General features: G+C 39.5%; 2 protein-coding genes and 1 non-coding gene across 3 annotated transcripts in view; 1 reads left to right on the top strand and 2 right to left on the bottom strand.

Annotated features, from left to right (window-relative positions):
- Window positions 1–2739, top strand: part of LOC140601417 (two pore channel protein 2-like) — a 39866-nt gene extending 37127 nt beyond the window's left edge. Inside the window, exons 17-19 of the mRNA XM_072770279.1 lie at window positions 824–937; window positions 1176–1300; window positions 2092–2739. Of these exons, the coding sequence (XP_072626380.1) occupies window positions 824–937; window positions 1176–1300; window positions 2092–2237 (385 nt within the window). The 3' untranslated portion in view covers window positions 2238–2739. The remainder of the gene's footprint in view (window positions 1–823; window positions 938–1175; window positions 1301–2091) is intronic.
- Window positions 2740–8224: 5485 nt separating this feature from the next.
- BUB1 (BUB1 mitotic checkpoint serine/threonine kinase) overlaps window positions 8225–21650 on the bottom strand; it is a 43002-nt gene continuing 29576 nt past the window's right edge. The window contains exons 18-25 of the mRNA XM_072770273.1: window positions 19410–19648; window positions 17681–17824; window positions 11640–11755; window positions 11134–11295; window positions 10795–10952; window positions 10523–10697; window positions 9872–9978; window positions 8225–8539 (exon numbers count right to left, since the gene is read on the bottom strand). Coding sequence (XP_072626374.1) covers window positions 8344–8539; window positions 9872–9978; window positions 10523–10697; window positions 10795–10952; window positions 11134–11295; window positions 11640–11755; window positions 17681–17824; window positions 19410–19648 — 1297 coding nt within the window. The 3' untranslated portion in view covers window positions 8225–8343. The remainder of the gene's footprint in view (window positions 8540–9871; window positions 9979–10522; window positions 10698–10794; window positions 10953–11133; window positions 11296–11639; window positions 11756–17680; window positions 17825–19409; window positions 19649–21650) is intronic.
- On the bottom strand, window positions 21412–21551 carry LOC140601993 (small nucleolar RNA SNORA29). The gene has a single exon (XR_012005047.1). It is a non-coding gene; the product is annotated as a small nucleolar RNA SNORA29 (small nucleolar RNA).

Genomic DNA, 21650 nt, shown 5'->3' with positions numbered 1-21650 from the left:
TTTTATCTTTACTATCCAGGACTGGCTCTGGGGGGAGGCATCTTGGAGCTTTCCAGCTTACTGGAATGTCTCATGGATGAACCTTCCTAAATCAGCCTCAATGCCTTTGCTCAGACAACCCAGGCTGCACCTTGAGATATTCAGGGAGAACTGTCTACCGACAATTGTTGGGCTTAAGCCCCTGTCCATCCCAGAAATAAGCTAGATTTTCTTTTTTTTTTTTTATTTTTATTTTTTTTTATTTATTTATGATAGGCACACAGTGAGAGAGACAGGCAGAGACACAGGCAGAGGAAGAAGCAGGCTCCATGCACCGGGAGCCCGACGTGGGATTCGATCCCGGGTCTCCAGGATCACGCCCTGGGCCAAAGGCAGGCGCCAAACCGCTGCGCCACCCAGGGATCCCCCTTTTTTTTTTTTAAGATTTTATTTTGTTTATTCATGAAAGAGAGGCAGAGACACAGGCAGAGGGAGAAGCAGGCTCCCTGCGGGAAGCCCGATGCGGGACTCGATCCCAGATCCCAGGATCACGACCTGAACCAAAGGCAGACGCGCAACCACTGAGCCACCCAGGTGCCGCTATAAGCTATGTTTTCTTTTTAATATTCACTGGTTAAATAGGTTGTAAAAGAAAAATGTTTTTTCCCCAAATGAATGAAAGTTGTGTCCAGTCCTTGAGAGACACCGTCGTTTCTCTCTTCTGCGTTGCATTGTCTTTGCAGCAATAGGCTGCCTTCCTGTTCAGGCTCAGACACTCTTTGGAACTGGGATTCCTTGTTGCCTAGACCACAGCCTGCACCCTCTACCTCTCACTCTTTCTCAGTATTTTCGTAGCGTTCATCTTGGAGGCATTTTTTGTGGCATACTCCTTAGAAAAAAGTGAAGTCGAAACTGCTATCGAGAAGAAGATTCAAGAGCTTGGAGTGGGAGTTCAAGAGTGAGTAGTGTGTTCCCCTCGATATTACTTACAGGCTTTGGGAAGCAGGCTGGCCACGTCTACTCACTCAGGGCCTCATGGCATCCAGCATGGTCCTATGTGCCAGTTCTCAGGGACCCTTACTGGGCAGAGGAGAGCCCTGGATGTGGCTGGACAGTGACCCGGGGCTATGGCTGGGAGGACATGTGAGGGACTCAGTGAGGGACTTGACCCTGTTCATGTCTCTTCTTCCTTGAAGAGAAGAAATGCAGGATGGGAAGCTCATTGATAACATGGATGCCAAAGACAGTGGCTTCAGTGGGGATGATGGAGACAACAAAAGGAAGGCCTTGAAAGGATTGTACTTCAGAATTGCATCTAAAAGTAAGTTTTAACCCAGTGCAAAACTTCTTCTAATCCATGCTCTCCTTACTGCAGCCAGTGAGATGTTTCCAGAATGCAAATCTGACCTTCAGTAGCTTCAGGATAAAGACAAGCCCTCCTTTCATGGTTTCTGCAGCCCTTATGCCTGATTTCTCTCTTTATCAATCTCCCTTCCTTCCCACTGTGACCTGCCATGCTGGGTGGATGCCATTTGTCATTAAGTGACAGTTTGGTCATCATTTGTCTTCCTTGTAGACTCCATGTGTGCTGGGCCATGTCTTCTTGCCTTCTGTGGTGTCTCCAGGGCTTCACTATGTGCCTAGGGCACAGGAGCCCCTAACAACTATGTGTTTAACTACTTTATTCTCAATGAACCAGTAGTTGGCTGAATAACCCAGAGCAACCTGACTGTCACTTTGGGCTTTGGCCAGGGTGCCGACAGTAAACTCAGGATGAGGAGCATGGCATAGATTGCAGGGACAGTGGCATGAGCAGGACACCCTTCCCAGGTGTCACCCTTCTCAATCCTCCAGGGAAGACCTTTTTTTTTTTTTTAATTTTCTTGAGCCTTGCTTGGCCCCAGAGCTCAGTGGTATCTGTACCAGCAGAGATGAGTGATTATTTCCTGACTTTTTCATCCTTTCTTTCAAAGACTATCTGGGTAGCCGTGCTGAGAGCATTGTCTTTGACTCAGTGGCCATCCTTCCAGAAAGCCTTGCCCTGCCTGGGCTGGATGCTCCCCTCTGACCCCAACACATTTGAGTTCCACATGTCTTTCTCCTTCCTCCTAGAGTACAGGACCGTGGATGCCCTGCTGCAGCAGATGTTCGAGTCCGAAATCACTCCAGAGGATGAAGGCCCTTCCTTGGATGAGATTCTGAACTTGTCACCCAGTGACATATATCCCAAGAATCCCAGTTTTGGAAACAGTGCATGATTCTGGACTGGAAGGGTCCACACCTGGAAACCAAGCCAAGCTAGCATCACCTCTTGCATATGCTGTCTAGAGATGGCTTACCCCACTGAGTTGTCTCTGTGGCCTGACCAGCCTGGGCTTCAGCCCCGCCTGCCCTGCGAGGTCAGCTGAAAGGTGTGCAGAGGCTGCCTCTGTGTGGCCTGCCGGGGGTGGTTCTGAGGTCTGTTCAGAGCAGTAAAGACGAGAAGATCTATGAAGAGATCATGAGGAGCACTTATCGTACGCCTGTACGTATGTGTGTGAGGTCCTTTCAGTGCATATATTAAAGCTTTTCATTTATTTTTATATGATATTTTGCTATTCTGTTAAATCCTGTGCTACGTGTTATGTGAATGACTTTTGAATATTTAAATATAGTAAAGGAATATATCTAGTATAGCAGCTCTGAGATGCAGGGTTTATTCAAAAATGAAGAAAAACATGAATGTGAAAATAAAATTCTGTCACAATTGCTTCTTTTTCAGAGGAAGGCTCTCAAAGCTTCTTTAATTAAATTACAATTATAGGAAGATTTTGAGTAGGTCACTCTCCGACGTCACTTTCCCCAGCTGGAAATCTCCCAATGCAGCCACATGCTCCTTCTCAGAAATTAAAATCATTTTATTAACACGATTTTTAATTGTGGTAAATACTCAAAAAGTCCCCATCATAACCAATTCTAAGCATATAGTTCAGTAGTTTTATGTATATTCATATTGTGTGACAGCTCTCCAGAACTTTTGTCATCCCAGATGCAACTGTGAGCAGTCAGTGGTGACTCCCTAGTCCCTCTCCCCCCAGGCTTCCCCAGGCCTGGCAGCCACCACTCTACCTTCCATCTCTGTGAATCTGACTATTGTACCTTGCAATTAGATTTTAAGCAAGATGTCAGGGTATCACTCCTCATTCTTCTGTACCTTGTCACGGGCCCCACTCTAAGGCACGGGTCCATGACCCGAAGTCTCTGAGCTCAGTGAGGCCTGAGTCATGTGTTCTGTCAGGGTGACAACTGAAGCTAGCTTGGGAGGGCCATCTCCCCGCTGAGGCCCCCTTCCCAATGGTGATGCTGAGTTTGTTGTTTGTCCTGGAAACACACCGATCCATTTACAGTCATGTCTGTCATGCATATGAATATATGATGTACCCTCGACCGACACGGGGTGGAGGGAGTAGGGTTGCTGACCCCAGAGGAGTCACAGATCTGCACAGAACTTTTGACCACCCCCCCAAACTTTACTAACAGCCTACTATTGACCAAAAAACCAGTAACATAAACAGCTGGTTAACACATAGTTTACATGTAACGTGTTTATATATTATATTCTTACAATCAAGTAAGCTAAAGAAAACGTTAAGGAAACCATAAGGAAAAGAAAATACGTTTATTATAATACTGTTATAAAAAATATAAGTGGACCTGCTTATGAGTTCAAACTCATGTTCAAGGGTCAACTCTAATTGCATTTTTTATCCTAAATGGGATGTCATGCATGACATTTTTATACATATTGTTCAAGAACCTTTTTTCACTTAGCAATACTTTTCATCTTGAGATACATATGTGTACATTGGTGTATACACACACACACACGCAAAGTGCTGCCAAGGATTCCATATCATCAGTGCTTCGTGGTTTATCGAAAACTTTACTTATTCATGGGCCTGTATGTCATTCCACCTGTCGGACATTAAACATTACAGAGTAAACCTGGTTGGTCATGCAATTTACTTCGTGTGTGAGCCACTGGCTTGGAGAGACTGGATCCCATGACCACTGCCTGGCAGCAGCCCCCGTGGCCACCAGGGGGCCCCAACCACCCCCTTCACCACCAACAGTCTAAGAGAAAGGGGAACGACAGGAGTTGGGGCAGCCCGCCCCTTTCTGCAGGTCTTTCTTTACCCCTGCATTTTAGCACATGGTCTCCCAGCAGGAATCAGGCATGTGATTCCTGTCTCCCCGGCAGGGGGACGGGGCCACATGATTGTGTCAGCCCCTTCCGAAGCTGGGAGCCCAGCAGGAGTCTGCACCTCACTGGTCCTGCCCTTGGGAGCAGTCTCTCCCTCTTCTCCACTTCCTGACTGAGAATGGCAACAATCAGAACATCCTGGAAGCCGCCTGTGGAGGGTGGCAGAGTCAGTGCCGGCACGGCATCCCCTGTCCCCTGACTGTAACAGGAGACTGAAATCACTTGTCTTCTCCAAGCTACTGTGGGAGGGGGCGGTTCTCTCTTACAGCACCCTAGTCTGCTTATAACCTAATCAGTCCAGAAATGGGTTTGTCTGAAACATTCCAGAATGGAACCAAGAGAGATGGATTGACTCAAGGGAGGAGGGAAATGGAGGACTCCTAGGATCAATGGCAGAGAAAGGTGTGGAGGATAGTAGCTTGCAGGTGTGCTTATAGACTGTGCCAAGTGCCCAGCTAATTAGGGGCCACCTCTTCTGATAGGCAGGAGTTATGCTTGTAGTTCCTTAGCCTGAGGAAAAATAATTTTAGAATCATTGCCTTCAACCACAGATGTGATCCAGAGGGAAAAGGCACTGATAAGAGGAATCTCTGAATCTCCTAAGTGACCAGATTGGTTCTTAGCTAGAGCTTAGAATGTGGAGCGGGGGCCAAGAATGAATAGGCAATGCCTTAACCGAAGATAGATATTAAATCTGAAACTACACTGAGTCTCGACAATGTCTGAGCACTTAGCAGGACCTGCACCCCTGCTCAGCTTTGCAGGAAACACGGATGGGTAAGACCCACCTCTATCCTCAGGGAAACTTCAGTGTCCTTACTGGAGTGAGCCGCATTTCCTCCCTCCGAGTGCTGACTTCTCACGCATCCGTTCCAGTGGTCCTGTAGATAGAGCTTTTTCCTTGTGCAGATAAACATATTTGTGTGTGTGTGCAATGCAGACAGCTCATGGATAATTAAATACAGATGATTGCTATAGTTTGTACCAGGTAATGGACACACACACAAAAGACTATTTGGCTGAAGTGCTTAAAGTAACTCACTTTGTTCAGATGGAGCCTTTCTCCCTGGAGACAAGGCTGTTGCTAGGAAATGAGTGTGTGAGGTTTATTTAAGTAAAGCCCTTGGCATAGAGCAGACACCAGATGGGCCACAGCAGTGCTGGGACGACACCGTGGTCAGACTAAGGTTGTTGGTGTGAATAACATGGAGGATATTTGGAGTGTGATGGAAATTGAAGATCCAGCAATAGCAAACAGGCTGATGGGAACAAAGGACATGTCAACAGGGGCCAGACACCAAGTGTCCTCCCCGCCTAAGCTTGGCACCCACAGCTGCCTTTCATGGATGGGCACATTTCACTCTTAGTTAAATAAACAGCACCCTTATCTTCCTTTGTCTTCCTTTCCTCTCAAAACAGTCATTGTCAAAAGGGGAAAAAAACCCCAAACCCCCACAATCTTGGCTTTATCAGTACTTATTTTGACACTCTAAGAGTCAATTTAATGTTAGTTTTTCTGATGAGGTCTATCTATCCCTGGGTCATTTTCAGCTTCCTTCCAAATTGAGTATGTGTGTAATCAGTTATGCAGATTATATTCTTTATGTTCAAAATAAAACATATTTTAGAATCCCATCCTATTAATTTATCCTGCAGGCACATTTGCACATGCACTCACTTTTTTGTAGCAATAAAACTGTGAAACCAGTTGTCTCTAAATAGATGATTGGTTAAATAAACTATGGTACATTCACATACGGGAATGGCTTACAGATGGACCAATGCAGATGGAAACATGGGCAAGAAAACTGTGAAAGTGTCATAATTCACATTTGTAAGAAGAAATGGATGGGTACTTCTTCAACACGATTAAAAATGTCTCCTTCAGGCCAGCCTCATGAGCATACCGGATACACGTGAGAATAGCCTCCACTAAAGCAGGAGGCAGGGAGGCCCAGTGCCACTACTGCACAGCCCTCTTCTCATGGTCCTAGGCAACAGCCAGCAAGTAAAAAATGCTATTTTCAGCAATTGAAAAGTCACCAGTGAAAAATTGGGAAAGACGTACACATGATTTTCACCGTGAAGATTACCTACTGGGAAACTTCAAAAGAATCATCTGAAAAGTTTTTTTTTTTTTTTTTTTAATAGAAATCAACAGGCTTCATATATTCAAACTATCAGCTAGAGAAAACAGAAGAAAATTAGATTTGACTGACTTAAGCAACCAAAAGTTTAGTTCTGAGTATTTAAATCAGTACTAGTATCAAAAAATAGAAAAAATAAGAGGAACTTTATTTCTCAATTGAGAATAGCATTTTGAGACACAAAAGCCAAAAAAGGCCATTTAAAACTTTACAAAATCCGTGTATAAAACAAAAATTTAAAACATTTATGGACACAGAGATCTTGAGTTAGGAGGCAGATGACAAACTGGACAAATATTTGTACCTCACAAACAAAGGGCTCCTTCAAATTAACCTGGAAAAGAACAATGAAAATGAAAAGGAGGTAAAGAATAAAGAGTTCACAGAAAAAGGAGAACACACATAGCTCTTGAATTTGGCCTAATTTCAGAAGAGAATGGAAACGAAGACAGTAAGGAGATGCCATTTTCTCAAGTCAGAGCAGCAAGTGCCAAGAGCCTGATCCATCCTATTAGTGGATGTGTGGGGAACAGACTGATATATGCTGGCACAGCCCCTATGGGAGGTTTTTTGCAGATGCTCACCTAACATTTTATTTTTTTTAAATATTTATTTATTTATTTATTATAGTCACACACACAGAGAGAGAGAGAGAGGCAGTGACACAGGCAGAGGGAGAAGCAGTCTCCATGCACCGGGAGCCCGACGTGGGATTCGATCCCGGGTCTCCAGGATCGTGCCCCGGGGCCAAAGGCAGGCGCTAAACCGCTGTGCCACCCAGGGATCCCGCTCACCTAACATTTTAAATGGGCTCAGCAGTTTAACCCAGCAGTTTCTAGGAACTTACAGATACATCATATAATGAAATATTACAGTCATTAACGGAAATGAGACCATCTTATATGTAAATATGTACGTTAAATTTTAAAAACTGTTAATTATGCTAGTTGTATGAAAAATATACAGAAATATGCAAGAATCATTTTTGGAAAGATCAAAAAAATAGTCATGGGCACCGGGTAGCTGGGAGTGAGGGAAGGAGGAGGAAGCAGTTCACTCTGTGCTCTTGAGTTGGGTGTTACCTCCAATTTCTTTTCATCATAATGCTAAGGAAAGGAGGGAGGGATGGAGAAATGAAGTTCAGTTCAGGGAATAGGATTCTTCCAGCTTTAAAAGTCAACTGATGCTAAGTTGGCTGCTATTATCTTAGAGGTACTTAATGATTTATACAGCTTATAAAACTGTTTTCGAAGTGGAAGATATTCCTTTGAATGGTACTTTTAAAAAATAAAGAAGCTTAAGATTTACACCTGTAATATTTCCCAGGGACAGCACTGAAGGATGCTACAACAAAGAACAGGCAAATTTTGGGGCACCTGGGTGGCTCAGTCGGTTAAGTGTCTGACTGTTGATCTCAGCTCAGGTCATGATCTCAGGGTCCTGGGATTGAGTCCTATATGGGGCTGGCTCCCTGCTCAGTTGAGAGTCTGCTTAAGGATTCTTTCTCTCTCCCTTTGCACCCCACCCCCTGCTTTATCTCTCATATAAATAAATAAATCTTAAAAAAGAAAAAAAGAACAGGCAAATTTTATCCATAAGAACTTGAAGTCCTTTGAATATCTTTGAAGAATTTTTTATTGTATACAAATACAAACCCTCAACTTAGAAAAAAGCTGTCTAGCTCCTTTTTTGGCTTAAAGTGAACAGGTCAGTATTAAAAGTGATTTTAGAGAATGTTCAAATCCAGATTATTCTCATGAATGCCTGCATCTCAAGAGGTGCCCCATCAGCCTACTGGGTACCTTACCGGGTTGTAGACTTTGTTGAAATATTTGAAATAATTAAGTCACATGGATATATTTTATGGACTTTATTAAGAAACATTTAACATATAAACAATGAATGTGGAAAACAACAAGGGTCAGAGTGCACAGGCCAGCATTTACAAAGTGACTTTTAGCGAATATCCATATTTTATTTTCTAGAACGCTTATATTCTAAGAGCAGTACAATCAGCCTATTACGTAGGGTCTTAATCTTGCTTGAATAGTGTTGTTGAAATGTTTTCTTCAGATTTTGCTTTAACAAATCCAAAGATGGAAGATGATGACAATCTGGTATGTTCAACATGATGTGAAAAAATTCACTCCACATGTCCAGATGAGGAAGCCTGGAGAGACAACGCATAAATACAAAGTAAAATGTAGTATTTAACACGTAGGGCAACCTCACTCCGGCCTTGGCTTCTACATGCTTGGATAGCTGAAAAGAACTTCACCTAAACACAATTTAATGCACCTAGAATTGGAATGTTGAATCTATTATAAATAAGAGAAATTAATAGACCCAATTGAATGTCTTATATACACCTTACTCCAAAAAACTGATTTAAGTAGTCTTAGATTAGTAACAGGTCTTCAGTGGAAAAACTTTCTCTTTTATTTTTAAGAAAATCAATCTGCTTTTGGCTACCTTTATATACCACACTGCCAGAATCTGACAATCTGGCTGAGTGGTTCTGATGGGCTTAAATATATACATATGGGCCGGGACTGGGTAGATAGGCTGGACTACCCAGTCTAGATAGAGCTCAGATTCGGAGTTCCAACTACCATAACCATTCAAATTAACTGTAAAATCCCTATGGCATGGAAAGAAGGCAGTGGGGAAAAAAGCAGAACACAACTAAATTTGTGTTTCAGACAGGAAATTCAGCCCATTACTATCAGGCCTGCTGGTCAGAGACAGAAGCCTTCTGAATAACTCTCTGGTCCTTTGATTATGAGCAAGAGAAGGAATAAAGCATTTGCTAAATTTGATGACTCATTATGTGGAATAAATCATAGCTGTTCTAAGTTTTCCTTCTGGTCCTGAATCGAATCTTTTTTAGATACTGACACTACATTTTGTAAAATTACTGCCGACTGCTTTTTCTTTTCCTTTTGTCAGGGTGGGTGGATGAGTATGTGAGGGCTGGGAAGTCTCTGCTTAAATTTCTTCAAGATACAAACATGTAAAACTCCATTTGGCTTTTTGGACGCTAAATTTGAATATACTCTTCTACATATGTTTTCATACCTCAAAAAAAGTTAAAGTATAAGTGATATAATGAACATACATGTACCAAATACTCAAACATTACCAATAGCTTATTCAAGTACCACTGTATTAAGAGAGCCATCCATGTTGACAGGAAGAGTTCTAGTCTAGTTGTTAATTTTCACTATTATTTTACAGATGAGAGACACTTGAGTGTGTAGAGGATGCCCACTCCTCAGCCAGTTTTCACTGGTTCTATGAGGCATCGGCTGCTCCACTCTCTGGAAACAGCAGTTGTAGAGCCATGTAACTTGCCAACTGTGCCCAGCATCCAGGACTATGTGGCTTTGCCTCACGTCCCAAGGCAAGACTTTCCCAGGCAGTGGCAGAGATCCATTTCCACCAGACGGAACCCAATATTCTGTTTATGCTCTTTCACTGCAGTACCAATGCAAATACTTACCTCCTAAAAAGCCCTTCAGGCTTCCAGACTCCTCCTTCATTTTTCACTTTCATGTAAGTGCCAAAAAGCATGCAGTACACTGTTGCAGCAACTCCAAAGTAATCAATCTATAAGGAAAATTTAGGTATATATGACTAAAATAGTAATTTACACATGAGTAGATTAAGATGTCTAACTTATGCAGCAAATTATATAGTCACAGGATTTTACTTTTAAACAATTTGGGAAGACATTTGTTCAACGTCCCACTGATACCCTGGTGAATGCTGTCTAGGCTTTGCTGGAGGCTTCCTAGCCACCGCCTCTGGGCTGGTCCCTTGGAAAGCTGTCCTCCCTGAGCTACCGTGTCCTTCTCAAGTCCCTTGTTTTGCTCTCCAGGGGCAAACACAGCGCCTCAGCTCCTCTTCCACATAGGCAGCTTAGAAGTCCTCCCACCTACCTCCCCAGGGCTCTGGTGGTTGGCCTTCACCTGCGCTCTGAAGCCTCTAGCTGCAGGGTGTGCCCATAACTAAAAATGACACTTGAACTGGTCTTAAATCCAAGGACAGAAGATGACTAGACCAGCTCAAACTAATTAGATCCCCAAAATCACTTCTGAAATATAGTAAGTATAAAGAAACGATTTGTAAACCTCTCCCTTTAGTTCCGTACCTGGTAGTTCCATGGTTTGTTACTGAGCATCTCAATACACTGAAAACCAGATGTTTCACACTTTCCTGTAAATGTAGTTCCTTTGGGAAAAAGTTTCATATCTATACTCTGACCCAGGTCAATCAGTGCCAAGCCAGCAGATATATCATCATCTTCACCATCCTGTTCCAAAAATCTGTATTAAACACAAATAAGGGCCAGGCAACATGAGCACAAATCATAAAAGGCTGCTGGGGATGTGGCAAAAACTGTGTTAAAAGTGCAACACTTGCCTGCTCCCAAGTATGAAATTGTCTGGCTTAATGTCTCCATGAATAATTTCACAGTCATGCACTTGTTCAATCATGCAGAGCATCCTGATCGCAAAGGAGAGGACTAGAGCTTGAGGCATCACTTTTTCTGGGGTGTTTTTATAGAGGTTAATAGCATTCTAGAAACAACATAGAGTGGAGTCTTAAATTGGTTGCAAAGGATTGATGAAATTTCAAGTCAAGAGCTTTGCTCCCATCTTCCACTTCAACAGAAGCTCCAACTACAAAAGATACATGCAAGGCACAAGGCAAAAATGTACTTCAAACTCATGTTGTCCTCATGATAATGAATATACTTACTAGCAACGTGCCATAGCTGTAGAGATCTCCTACTAACACACTGCCATTCTGGAATAAGTGGGCAGAATAGAATTTGATGAACATGTGTCGCATGCTCGGCTTTAATCTCTCCATCAGCTGGGTCCCAATGTAGAACTCCCAGGGGTTGGCGGGCTTCTGGACCTGCAAATCAGATGTGTGACATTCACATCTGGCCTCACATTCTGGAAAATGATAGCCAGAAAAGCAACTTCGACTCCAACAAAGGATGTGGGTAGAAAGTGATGACAAGTTATGGACTGTTGCTGAAGTATAGGACTTGCTCTGAGAGCACTTCGGTGGCAAGGCCATTCTAAATACTTGCCACATAGTTTTTGTCTCTTAATTGTGAACCAGAAAAAAAAAAAAAATTGTGAACCAGAGACCTAAATGAAATTACCATTGTCTAGAAAAAGAAAATGAGGCCAATAAAATCAAGTTCTAAAATTCAGTTCTATACTACACAAAGAATTGCTCAGATTATTTACCTTTAAAACAAATTTCTGTTTATTTTTGGTATCATTCACCTCTCCATGGGTAACTTCATAGACTTGGGCAAAGGCCCCTTCTCCAAGAAGGTGATCGACATAGACCAGCAAGGAACCTTAGAAGACAGATGTGTCAAAATGAAAAAAAAGGGCTCAGAACATTATTTTTGGTAAATTTTGTATTTATAGAATTTTCTTGGGTGCTTGATTGCTTTCATAAATACAAATGGATATAACTCCCTCAGGAAATGTTTTTCCTGTCTTAAAGGAAAGTTAAACACCTGCCACAAAACAGCTCCCTTTTTTAAATGATGTGCCAGGCAAATAGAAGCAGCACTGCTGGGTGCCAGGCCAGCCACTTAATGGCAGGAACGGGGCAGACATCCTCTCTTCATCAATATTTTCATATTAAAGGGATAATGCCTTGGCAAGACCATTGTAATGTTAGAAAGAACATACAAAGATCTTTTGTAAAGTGCTAAACAAAGATCTACCATATGCCTTTGAAAAACACAAGTGTTTTACACCTGGATAAAAAGGATAAAGTATATTTGCACTAATATTTATAATAGAATAATTACAATTTTGTATTGAAGTAAAAATTTTATTTTAGAATAGTTTTTAATTTACAGAAAAGTTGCCTCTACTGTTACCAGTTTCCTCTACTGTTAGCATTTAATAACCATGGTACTTTTGTCCCAAATACAGAACCCACATTGGTAGGTTACTAAATCCACTCTTTATGTGGATTTCACTAGTTTTTACCTAATGTTTCAGGACAAATCTGTCAAATCTCCTTAGCCTCCTCCACTAGGTTGGAACAGTTTCAAACCTTTTGTTTTAGGAGACCATGACAGTTCCAAGGAGTACTAGTCAGATAAATTGTAGAATGTCCTTCAAATTGGATTTGTCTTGCTATTTTTAATAATAATGGGGTTATTGGTTTGGGGAGAAAGACCACTGAGATAAAGTTGTTAATAGATTTTCAAAGTAATTTTTAAAAATCCACATGTTCAAAATCAAGTATAAAAAGTAGACTTCTGGTTTCTAATCTGGCATATTAAGGAGCTTGGAAGTCATCACTCTACCTCCACAATAAAACAACCACCACCACCAAACTGAAAATCAGCAAGTCTTCATAGATCCATTAAAAAACTAGTCATAGGGCAAATTGCTGTCCCCGAAATTGGGGAGACAGATTGGTGGATACAGAGAATAACAGCTTGTCAGAAAAGAAGCCCAGGAACAGAAATCACCACTGGAGCCAGTACCAGGAGGATTATAACACTACAAATGCCTCAGATTTTATTTAAGAACAAGTCTTGAGGGAAACCCAAAGCCAACAAGGGAGTCAGAAATAAGGACATGAATGGAAACTTTAGCCTCTACATTAGCAACAAATAGTAAACACAGCTTAATCTTAAGTTAGATAAATCCTACAGTAGAGGCCTATTTTATATCAGTTCCTTTTACTCAATAGATCAATTTTTTCTAACAAAAATTATAAGGTATACTAAAAGACAAAAAAAAAAAAAACAGTTTGAAGACAGAGCAAGTATCAGAGCAAGACACTGATATAACAAAGGTTTTGAAATTATAAAACCAGGAGTTTTTAAAATTATGATTAATATGCTAAGAATTATAATGGAGAAAAGGATAATATGCAAGAACAGATAGGAAATGTAAGCAGACAAACAGAAACTCTGAGAAGGAATCAAAAGGAAGTGCTAGGAAAAAAAATCTCACTATACCAGAAACAAAGACTATCTTCGATGAGCTCTTCACTAGGCTATACATGGCTGGGTAAAGAATTAGTCAGCTTTTAGGTACGTCAATAGAAACTTCCAAAACTGATTTGCAAGGAGAAAAAAATTTTACAAAGATGGAAAAGAATGTTCAAGAGTTATGGGTTAATTACAATAGGTGTACCATATGCGTAATGGAATATTAGAAGGCAGGGAAATGAGAAAGGAATAGAGAAAATATTTAGAGTATTAATAGTTGAGAAATTTCCAAAATTAATGACAGACTAACAAATCAAAGATCTAGAAATTTCAGAGAACACAAGGCAAGAAAAATAGCCAAAAGTCTATACCCAGGCAAGCTGTATTCAAACTGCAGAAAATCAGACAAGAAAAAAATATTGCAAGAAGCCAGAGGAATAAAACCACCTTACCTATAAAGAAACAAGGAGAAGAATTACATTGACTTCTCTTTGGAAACCACACGAGCAGGAAGCAAGCAGAATGTTAAAAGGAAAAACTATCAATCAAAAATTCTGTATCCAATGAAATGATTCCTTCAAAAGTAAAGAAACAAACCCTTGCTTACACAAAGATTAAGGGAATCTGTCATTAGTAAGCCTGCCTTGCAAGAAATGTTAAAAGTTCTTCAGAGAGAAAGACAAGGAGATGATCTAGAAACTTAGATCAGAAGAGTACAGGAAAAAAGAATTAAGTGAAGATAAAATAAAATATTTTATTTTTCTTACTTTTAATTGATCTAACAGCTAATCAAAATAATAATTGCTATAATGTATTCAGTTAAGTAGAGTTAGGATAAGTGAGAGCATCTCTGATTAACATACACGTTAAAAAATCTCAACAAAATATTAGCAAATCAAATCCAAAACATGTATTAAAAAAAATTATTTACTATGACCAAGTGGGATAGTGCAGGTACGCAAGGCTGGTTCAACATTCAAAAATCAACTAATGAATCTATCACATGAACAAACTAAAAAGAAAAATCACATGACCTTATCATAAAAACAGAAAATGTTTGATAAAAGCCAATACCCATTCATAACAACTTTCTGCAAACTAGGAGTAGAAGGAAGCGTTCTCAACTTGATAAAGAACATCTACAGCTAACATTACTAGTGAGAAACTAGGTAAGTGTTTTCTCACTAAGATGAGGAATAAGGAAAGAATTTCTCCTCCCACCATTTCTACTCTGGAAGTCCTAGCTAAAACAATAAAACAAGAAAATGAAATAAAAGGTACATAGATTGGGAAGAAATAAAAAAAGTCCTTGTACACAGATGATAAGCATCATCTAGCCAGAAAATGCCAAAGAACAACAACCAAAAATCCTCCTGTAATTAATACATGATTATGATTACAGTAAGATTGCAGGATGCAAGGTCAATATATTAAGTCAATTGCTTTCCTATGTACCAGAAATTAGTAAGTGGAATTTGAAATTAAAAAAGCACAATACCACTTACATTAGCATCCTCCCAAATGAAATAATTTGGGTATAAATCTAACAAAATATATATAAGATCCATATAAGAAAAACTACAAAACTTTGATTTAAAGAATCAAATAAGGGCAGCCCGGGTGGCTCAGCAATTTAGCGCCGCCTTCAGTCCACGGCGTGATCCTGGAGACCCAGTATCGAGTCCCACATCGGGCTCCCTGCACAGAGCCTGCTTCTCCCTCTGTCTGTGTCTCTGCCTCTCTCTCTCTCTGTGTCTATCATGAATAAATAAATAAATCTTAAAAATAAATAAAAAATCAAATAAGATCTAAACAGAAATATTCCATATACATGGATAGGAAGACATGATATTGTCAAGATGTCATTCTTCCCAACTTGATCTATAGATTCAATGCAATTCCAATAAAAATCCCTGCAAGTTATTTTGTAGCTACCGACAATTGATTTTAAAGTTTATGTGGAAAAGCAAAAGGCCCAGACAGCCAACACAATATTGAAGAACAACAAGTTGGAGGACTGACATTATCCAACAGCAAAATTTACTACAAAAGCGACTGTAATCACAACAGTGTAATATAGATAAATAGACCAATGGAACAGAAGAGAGGGCCCAGAAATAGAGCTAAGCAGATAGTCAACTGATCATTGGCAAAGGATCAAAGACAGTTCAATTAAGAAAGGATAGCCTTTTTGGGCAGCCCCGGTGGCTCAGCGGTTTAGCGCCGCCTTCAGCTCAGGGCGTGATCCCGGAGACTTGGGAATGAGTCCCACATCAGGCTCCCTGCATGGAGCCTGCTTCTCCCTCTGCCTGTGTCTCCGTCTCTCTCTCTCTCTCTCTCTCTAATGAATAAGCAAATAAAATCTTAAAAAAAAAAAAAAAAAAAAAAAAAAGGAAGGATAGCCTTTTCAGTAAATGCTGATAGAACTGGACATCAACATGCAAAAATTAATCTAGACCCAGAACTTATACCTTTCATAAAAGTTTACTCAAAAAAAAAAAAAAGTTTACTCAAAATAGATCATACACATTAATGTAAAACATTTTATAGTTTTAACTATAAAATTCCTAGAAGGTAACAGAATAGCTAGGTGACCTTGGGTTTGCTGATGACCTCTTAGACACAACATCAAAAGCATGATCCATGAAAGAAATAAATTGATAAATTGGACAAAATTTTAAAATTTCCACTCTGCAAAAGACACTGTTAATAGAATGAAAAGATAAGTCAAAGACTGAGTGAATATCTTAGTGAAACACAGAAGTGATAAAAAGATATTCAAACTCTTAAAGATACAACAAACTCTTAAAACTCAGGAAAATGGGGGAAAAAACCTCAAAACTAAGAAAATGAACAACCTGATTTTTAAAATATGGGCAAAAGATCTGAATACATGACTCACCAAAAAAGACATACAGATGGCAAATAAACATATGAAAAAAATGTACAACATCATATGTAACTAGAGAACTGCAAATGTAAAGCAATAATGAAATACCATTGCACATCTGTTAGAGTGGCCAAAACCCAAACTACTGATAACACCAAGTGATGGTGAGGATATAGAGCAGCAGAGCTCTCATTGATTGCTAGGGGGAATACAAAATGGTACATATTCAATTTGAAGGCAGTTTGGCAGGTTCTTAGAAATAAACATACTCTCACTTGTCCCAGAAATCACAACTCCTTGGTATTTATCCAAATGAACTGAAAACTTATGTCCATACAAAAAGTGCATAGGGGTTTTACAGCAGCTTTATTCATAACTGTCAACAGCTATGCAACTAAAATGTCCTTCAATAGATGAACAGATAAATACACTGTGGTACATTTGGACAATGGAATATTACTCAGAGAACGTAAAGATAGAGCTTTCAAGTCATGAAAAGACAGAGGAATCCTAAATGCATATTGCTGAGTGAAAGAAGCCCATCTGAAATGCTTGCATACTGTATGATTCCAACTCTATGACATTCTGGAAAAGGCAAAACTGAGACAGTAGTAAAAAGATTAATGCTTGTCAGAGTTTTAGTGGAGGGGAGAGATGAATACATTTGTCAAACCCCATAGAACATAAAATACAAAGAATGAACCTGAATTATGGACTTGAGTTAATAATGTATTAATATTGGTTCATAAACTTTAACATATGTACCACACTAATACAAGATGTCAATAGGGAAGCTCTGTGTGTGTGTGTGCATATGTGTTTATGTGTACACACACGTATGTAAAGTATCTTGTGTGAAGTCTTGCTCCACATCCACCCTGCCAAGCATTTTTATTAGTTTTGAGTATGCTTCATGGGCTCTCCAGAAATAGCATCGAATATATGTTATCTTCCCCCTTTTTAAGAAATAAAAGGTAGCAATATAATACTAGTCTGCCCTTAACAGCACGTTTTGGACATCATTCCCTATCAGTACAAAGCAAACTATATTTTACTGTAGAGGTGTTCTATAATTTAAGAGTCTTCATAGACACCTATGTTGTTTCCAATGTTTTGACACGCACATATGTCATTTTGAACGTATGCAAGCCTATCTGCAGGAAATTCTTAAAAGTAGATGTCTAAAAGTATATACATTTTTATTTTGATAGATATTACCAATAGCAATTAAAATCTTACCATCATTGCTTAACAAAGTGTTCTCATCTTAGTGTTACAGATAATTTATAACTCTTTTCTAGAGGTCAGAGTGGGTCATAGGTACTAGGTGGTACTAGGGATAGTACCAGAAGGAGAATCACACACTTAAGAGTTACCATCAACTTCCCATATAGAAGCAAGAGTTTTATTACCCATATTGTCCTTACCCAGTTGAAACTCAGTCTTGGGCTTGATGGCTGGAAGTTTACACTGCCATTCATAAGTATTTGGATAGGATCTCACTGGTTTAGAAAGCCCAGATAAAAGTTTGAGAATCAACTCATCATCCCATGGATTCTCAACAGTAAAGTCTTAAAAGGAATGGGAACAAAAGAAAATGAATTCATTACCCAAGAATTTTCTCAAAGAAACTATAGCCAAAACAAGTAGAGACATTCATCAAATAAGCTTTCAAAAGCCTTATCTTTAAAAGAGCATTGATTCAAGTAATAACCATTGCAAAAAATCAAAATGGTTCATCCTGCACAGTTCATTATTTGTTATTTTAGATAAAGAAATTTATATAAACATTCAGTGGTGACTAAGGAAATGAACACCAGAGTGCCTGGGTAGCTCAGCGGTGAGCGTCTGCCTTCGGCCCAAGGAGTGATTCTGGAATCCTGGGATCGAGTTCCATGTCGGGCTCCCTGCATGGAGCCTGCTTCTCCTCGTGTCTCTCATGAACAAATAAATAAAATCTTAAAAAAAAAAAAAAAAAAAGGAACACCGAAGGCATCTGTTCCACTTGCCTGGAATTGCTAGATTATGCCTCTAACATAATTATCTTAAAAGCAGACCTGGATATTAGTTACTTCACTCAGATATATATTCTGTAACTTGCTTTCCCACTTGTATCTACAAAATGCAATGCTTTTCAAAACATAATGACTTCCAATATTACTTTTTATGGGCAATTTGCATGTATGAGATGGACTTTAGGTTCACAAAAAAAAATCATTTCTAAAGGGAAGAATAAAGTCTCTGTTCAATTTAGCATGCTATAAAAATTCTTTCAGTAGTAGTTATCAAAGACTAATCCAGCATGAGTCACACATACTTAGTGCTAAGCTTATATATATATACGTGTGTGTGTGTGTGTATACATATACATATATATATACACAAATATATATAACCTGTCCTGTGTGCTTCATGTTTGGTCCTTATAAGAAGACTCTGAAATAGGAGTCTTCCACTTCATAGAAAGGAAAGAGATCCACAGAAAATTGAAATAAATGATCTTGGCCAAGATCACATGACTGCCTAAGAGTGGGAGCTAGGATTAGAATCTAGTCAGTCAAAAAAAAAAAAAAAAAAAAGAATCTAGTCAGTCTTCAGAGTCTGTATTCTTTTCTTTTTTTCTTAAAGATTTTATTTTTCATGAGAGGCACAGAGAGAGAGGCAAAGACACAGGCACAGGGAGAAGTAGGCTCTCTGCAAGGAACTTGATGCGGGACTTGCTCCCAGGACCTCAAGATCATGACTTGAGCCAAAGGCAAATGCTCAACCACTGAGCCATCCAGGTACTCCCAGAGTCTGTATTCTTAACCACTATGCAAGACTATCCAAGACTGTTTCTGGGTAACCAGTGTAGAGCAGTTAAGCCCCGAGCCTCTTTACTTAAACGAAATGCCTGGCATAGTAGGCTCTCCAATTCTAACTCCCTCCTCCAACAGGAGTGACTTTGATACATTCTAAAATTAAAACAAATTAATCTGCCCTCCAAGAGTGCCTCTGTTGTACTGCACTGTGATCCAGTTTGCAAGTTTTGTCTGAAGTTGCATTCTACTCCATGATATTCAAGTCCCTGTCCTTTAAGCTTCTTTTATGGAACAGTTTTCACCAGCCTATAGTTCTTATTCAGGGACACAATAAAGATTGAACATCTGTTCATACTTGGAGCATAGACATTCTCAAGTGAACTAGTCTGCATCCGTTCTGCTTGGTGCCCAGCGCTGGCATCTGGTGGATCTTCTGCAATGGCGAGGTTAGGGTCTGTGAGTTTACAAGCCTCAAGACTCTGTGCTACCTCACTCGTCAGCATGCCACCTGCAGCAGGCTGGCTCACATGGAGCAGGGATGCCGAAGATACAGCTGTAGGGAATGCTGGCTCTAGGCTTTTCTCTTGAATTGGACTGGATGTGTTAAAGGAACAGACAAGAGGAAACAAAACAAATGATTACAAGACTATTAGATTTGATCACAATATTTCACAAAATAGTTTCCTTTTCGTTCTACAGAGGACATTTCAAAACTTCTTTACAAAGAACCAATTAAAGCATTTTCTTCAGACAAATACATGCAAATACACAGCTTATACAATATGAATAGAAATAAAATCAAAGACATGGAAACATATTCAATAAATAGGTGAGGGAATGGATATTCTCTAGAGGGAAACATGGGAAGGGGTGGGGTTATTTCCCCAAGATGTCATCAACTTGGGGAATCAAGACTGAATATCAAACTTTATTCCAAAATGGCTCTCTCTACAGCACTGAAACAGAAAATGTCATAATCCAACAATCTAGTACCAATTTCTTTCACATAGAGTTGATCTGTATTATTCATGGATCCCATATTTGTGAATTCTCCTACATGCTAAGACTCATTTGTACTCTCTGAATCAATACTCATGTGCTTTTGCAGACATGCCTGATGGTGAAAAGTTTTGGTCACCCAACATACACATTCCCAGGGAAAGTAGAATAAGGCCATGTTCTGCATTCTTGGTCAGCTCTCACACTGTCGAGTATCCTTTCGCAGTACATTTAATAACATGTTTTTCTGTTTTTGTGATTTTGCTGTTCCCCGAAGCGCAGTGCTAAAGTGTTGTCTAACGTTCCTAAGTGCAAAAAGGCCATGATGTGTCTCATGGGGAAAATCTGTGTTAGATAAGCCGCATTCAGGTATGAATTATAGTGCTGTTGGCCTGGAGTTCAATGTTAATGAATCTACAATATTTATTAAATAAGGTGTCTTTAAACAAAATATTGTGAACAGAGGCTCACAGAAACCTAACAAGGAATGATGGTTTAGTGTTGGGTAATTCAGAGTTTGCAGTGATTTTATACAAAAGAAGTGCAAATAGTAAGACTCAACTGTGCGTATCTCCATTCACATAAACTCTCCTCCATTTTTACACCCACATGAACACAAACACATGTCTAAGTGTGCATCCTTATAAAAATAAATATATACATGCAACTTTATGTTGCATTCTTACTTCTTGGTGGCATTTTTCCTACAAGGAATTTTTTAAAAAAAGAAACTAGTTTTGGAATAATTTCAGACTTAAAGACATGTTTCAAAGATCATAGAAAATTCCCATATACTCTCCACCCAATTTCCTCAAATGTTGTCTCACACTACTGTGGCTCCTCTGTCAAAACCAATAAACCAATATTTGTTATACAACTCTTAACTAACCTCCAAACCTCCTTTGGATTTCACCATTTTTCCCACAGAGCCATTTATTTGCTCCCAGATCAAATCATGGGTACGATGTTGTATCCAGTTGTCTCCTTACCCCCTTCTCATCTGTGATGGTTTCTTAGTGTTTCTTACTTTCCCAAGACATTGTCAGTTTTGAGGAGTACTGGCCAGGCATTTTGTAGAGTGTCCCTCAATTTGGGTTCCTTAGATGTTTTCCTCATGATTAGACTGTGAAGAATGTTCCAAAGGTAAAAATACCCTTCTTAATGCAAAGACTATTATGAGCCATTGCTTGTGAAATTAACCTTGATCATTTGGTAAAGGTGGTATCTGTCAGGTTTTTCCATAGTCTTTATCGTGGATTTTAATCACTACATACCATTTAATTCAGTGGATGTATGCTGGAATAGAACAATTCCCTGATTCTTAGATATTAAAAATATTTCCAATATTTTAATCAACTAATTTTCTGTTCAGCCATTTCATATAGGAAGAGGACACAAATAAATCCTCCTCTTCAGATCATGGCAATTTTTAATCTATCCCATAAGCATAGCCACCAAAATCTATTATTGGGAGAAAATGTGGTAGTCAAATGGGAATATTTCCAATATCTTGTATTACAGCAAAACAGATATTAGGGGTATCCATGCACACAGAAAAAACTGCTTTCGAACTCATATAAGTTGTTACTAGCTACTG

Source organism: Canis lupus, chromosome 12, assembly GCF_048164855.1.
Source record: "Canis lupus baileyi chromosome 12, mCanLup2.hap1, whole genome shotgun sequence".
Classification (NCBI taxonomy): Eukaryota; Metazoa; Chordata; class Mammalia; order Carnivora; family Canidae; genus Canis; species Canis lupus.
Note: the sequence above shows the minus strand (reverse complement) of the source record. Positions and strands in the feature narration are given on the sequence as shown.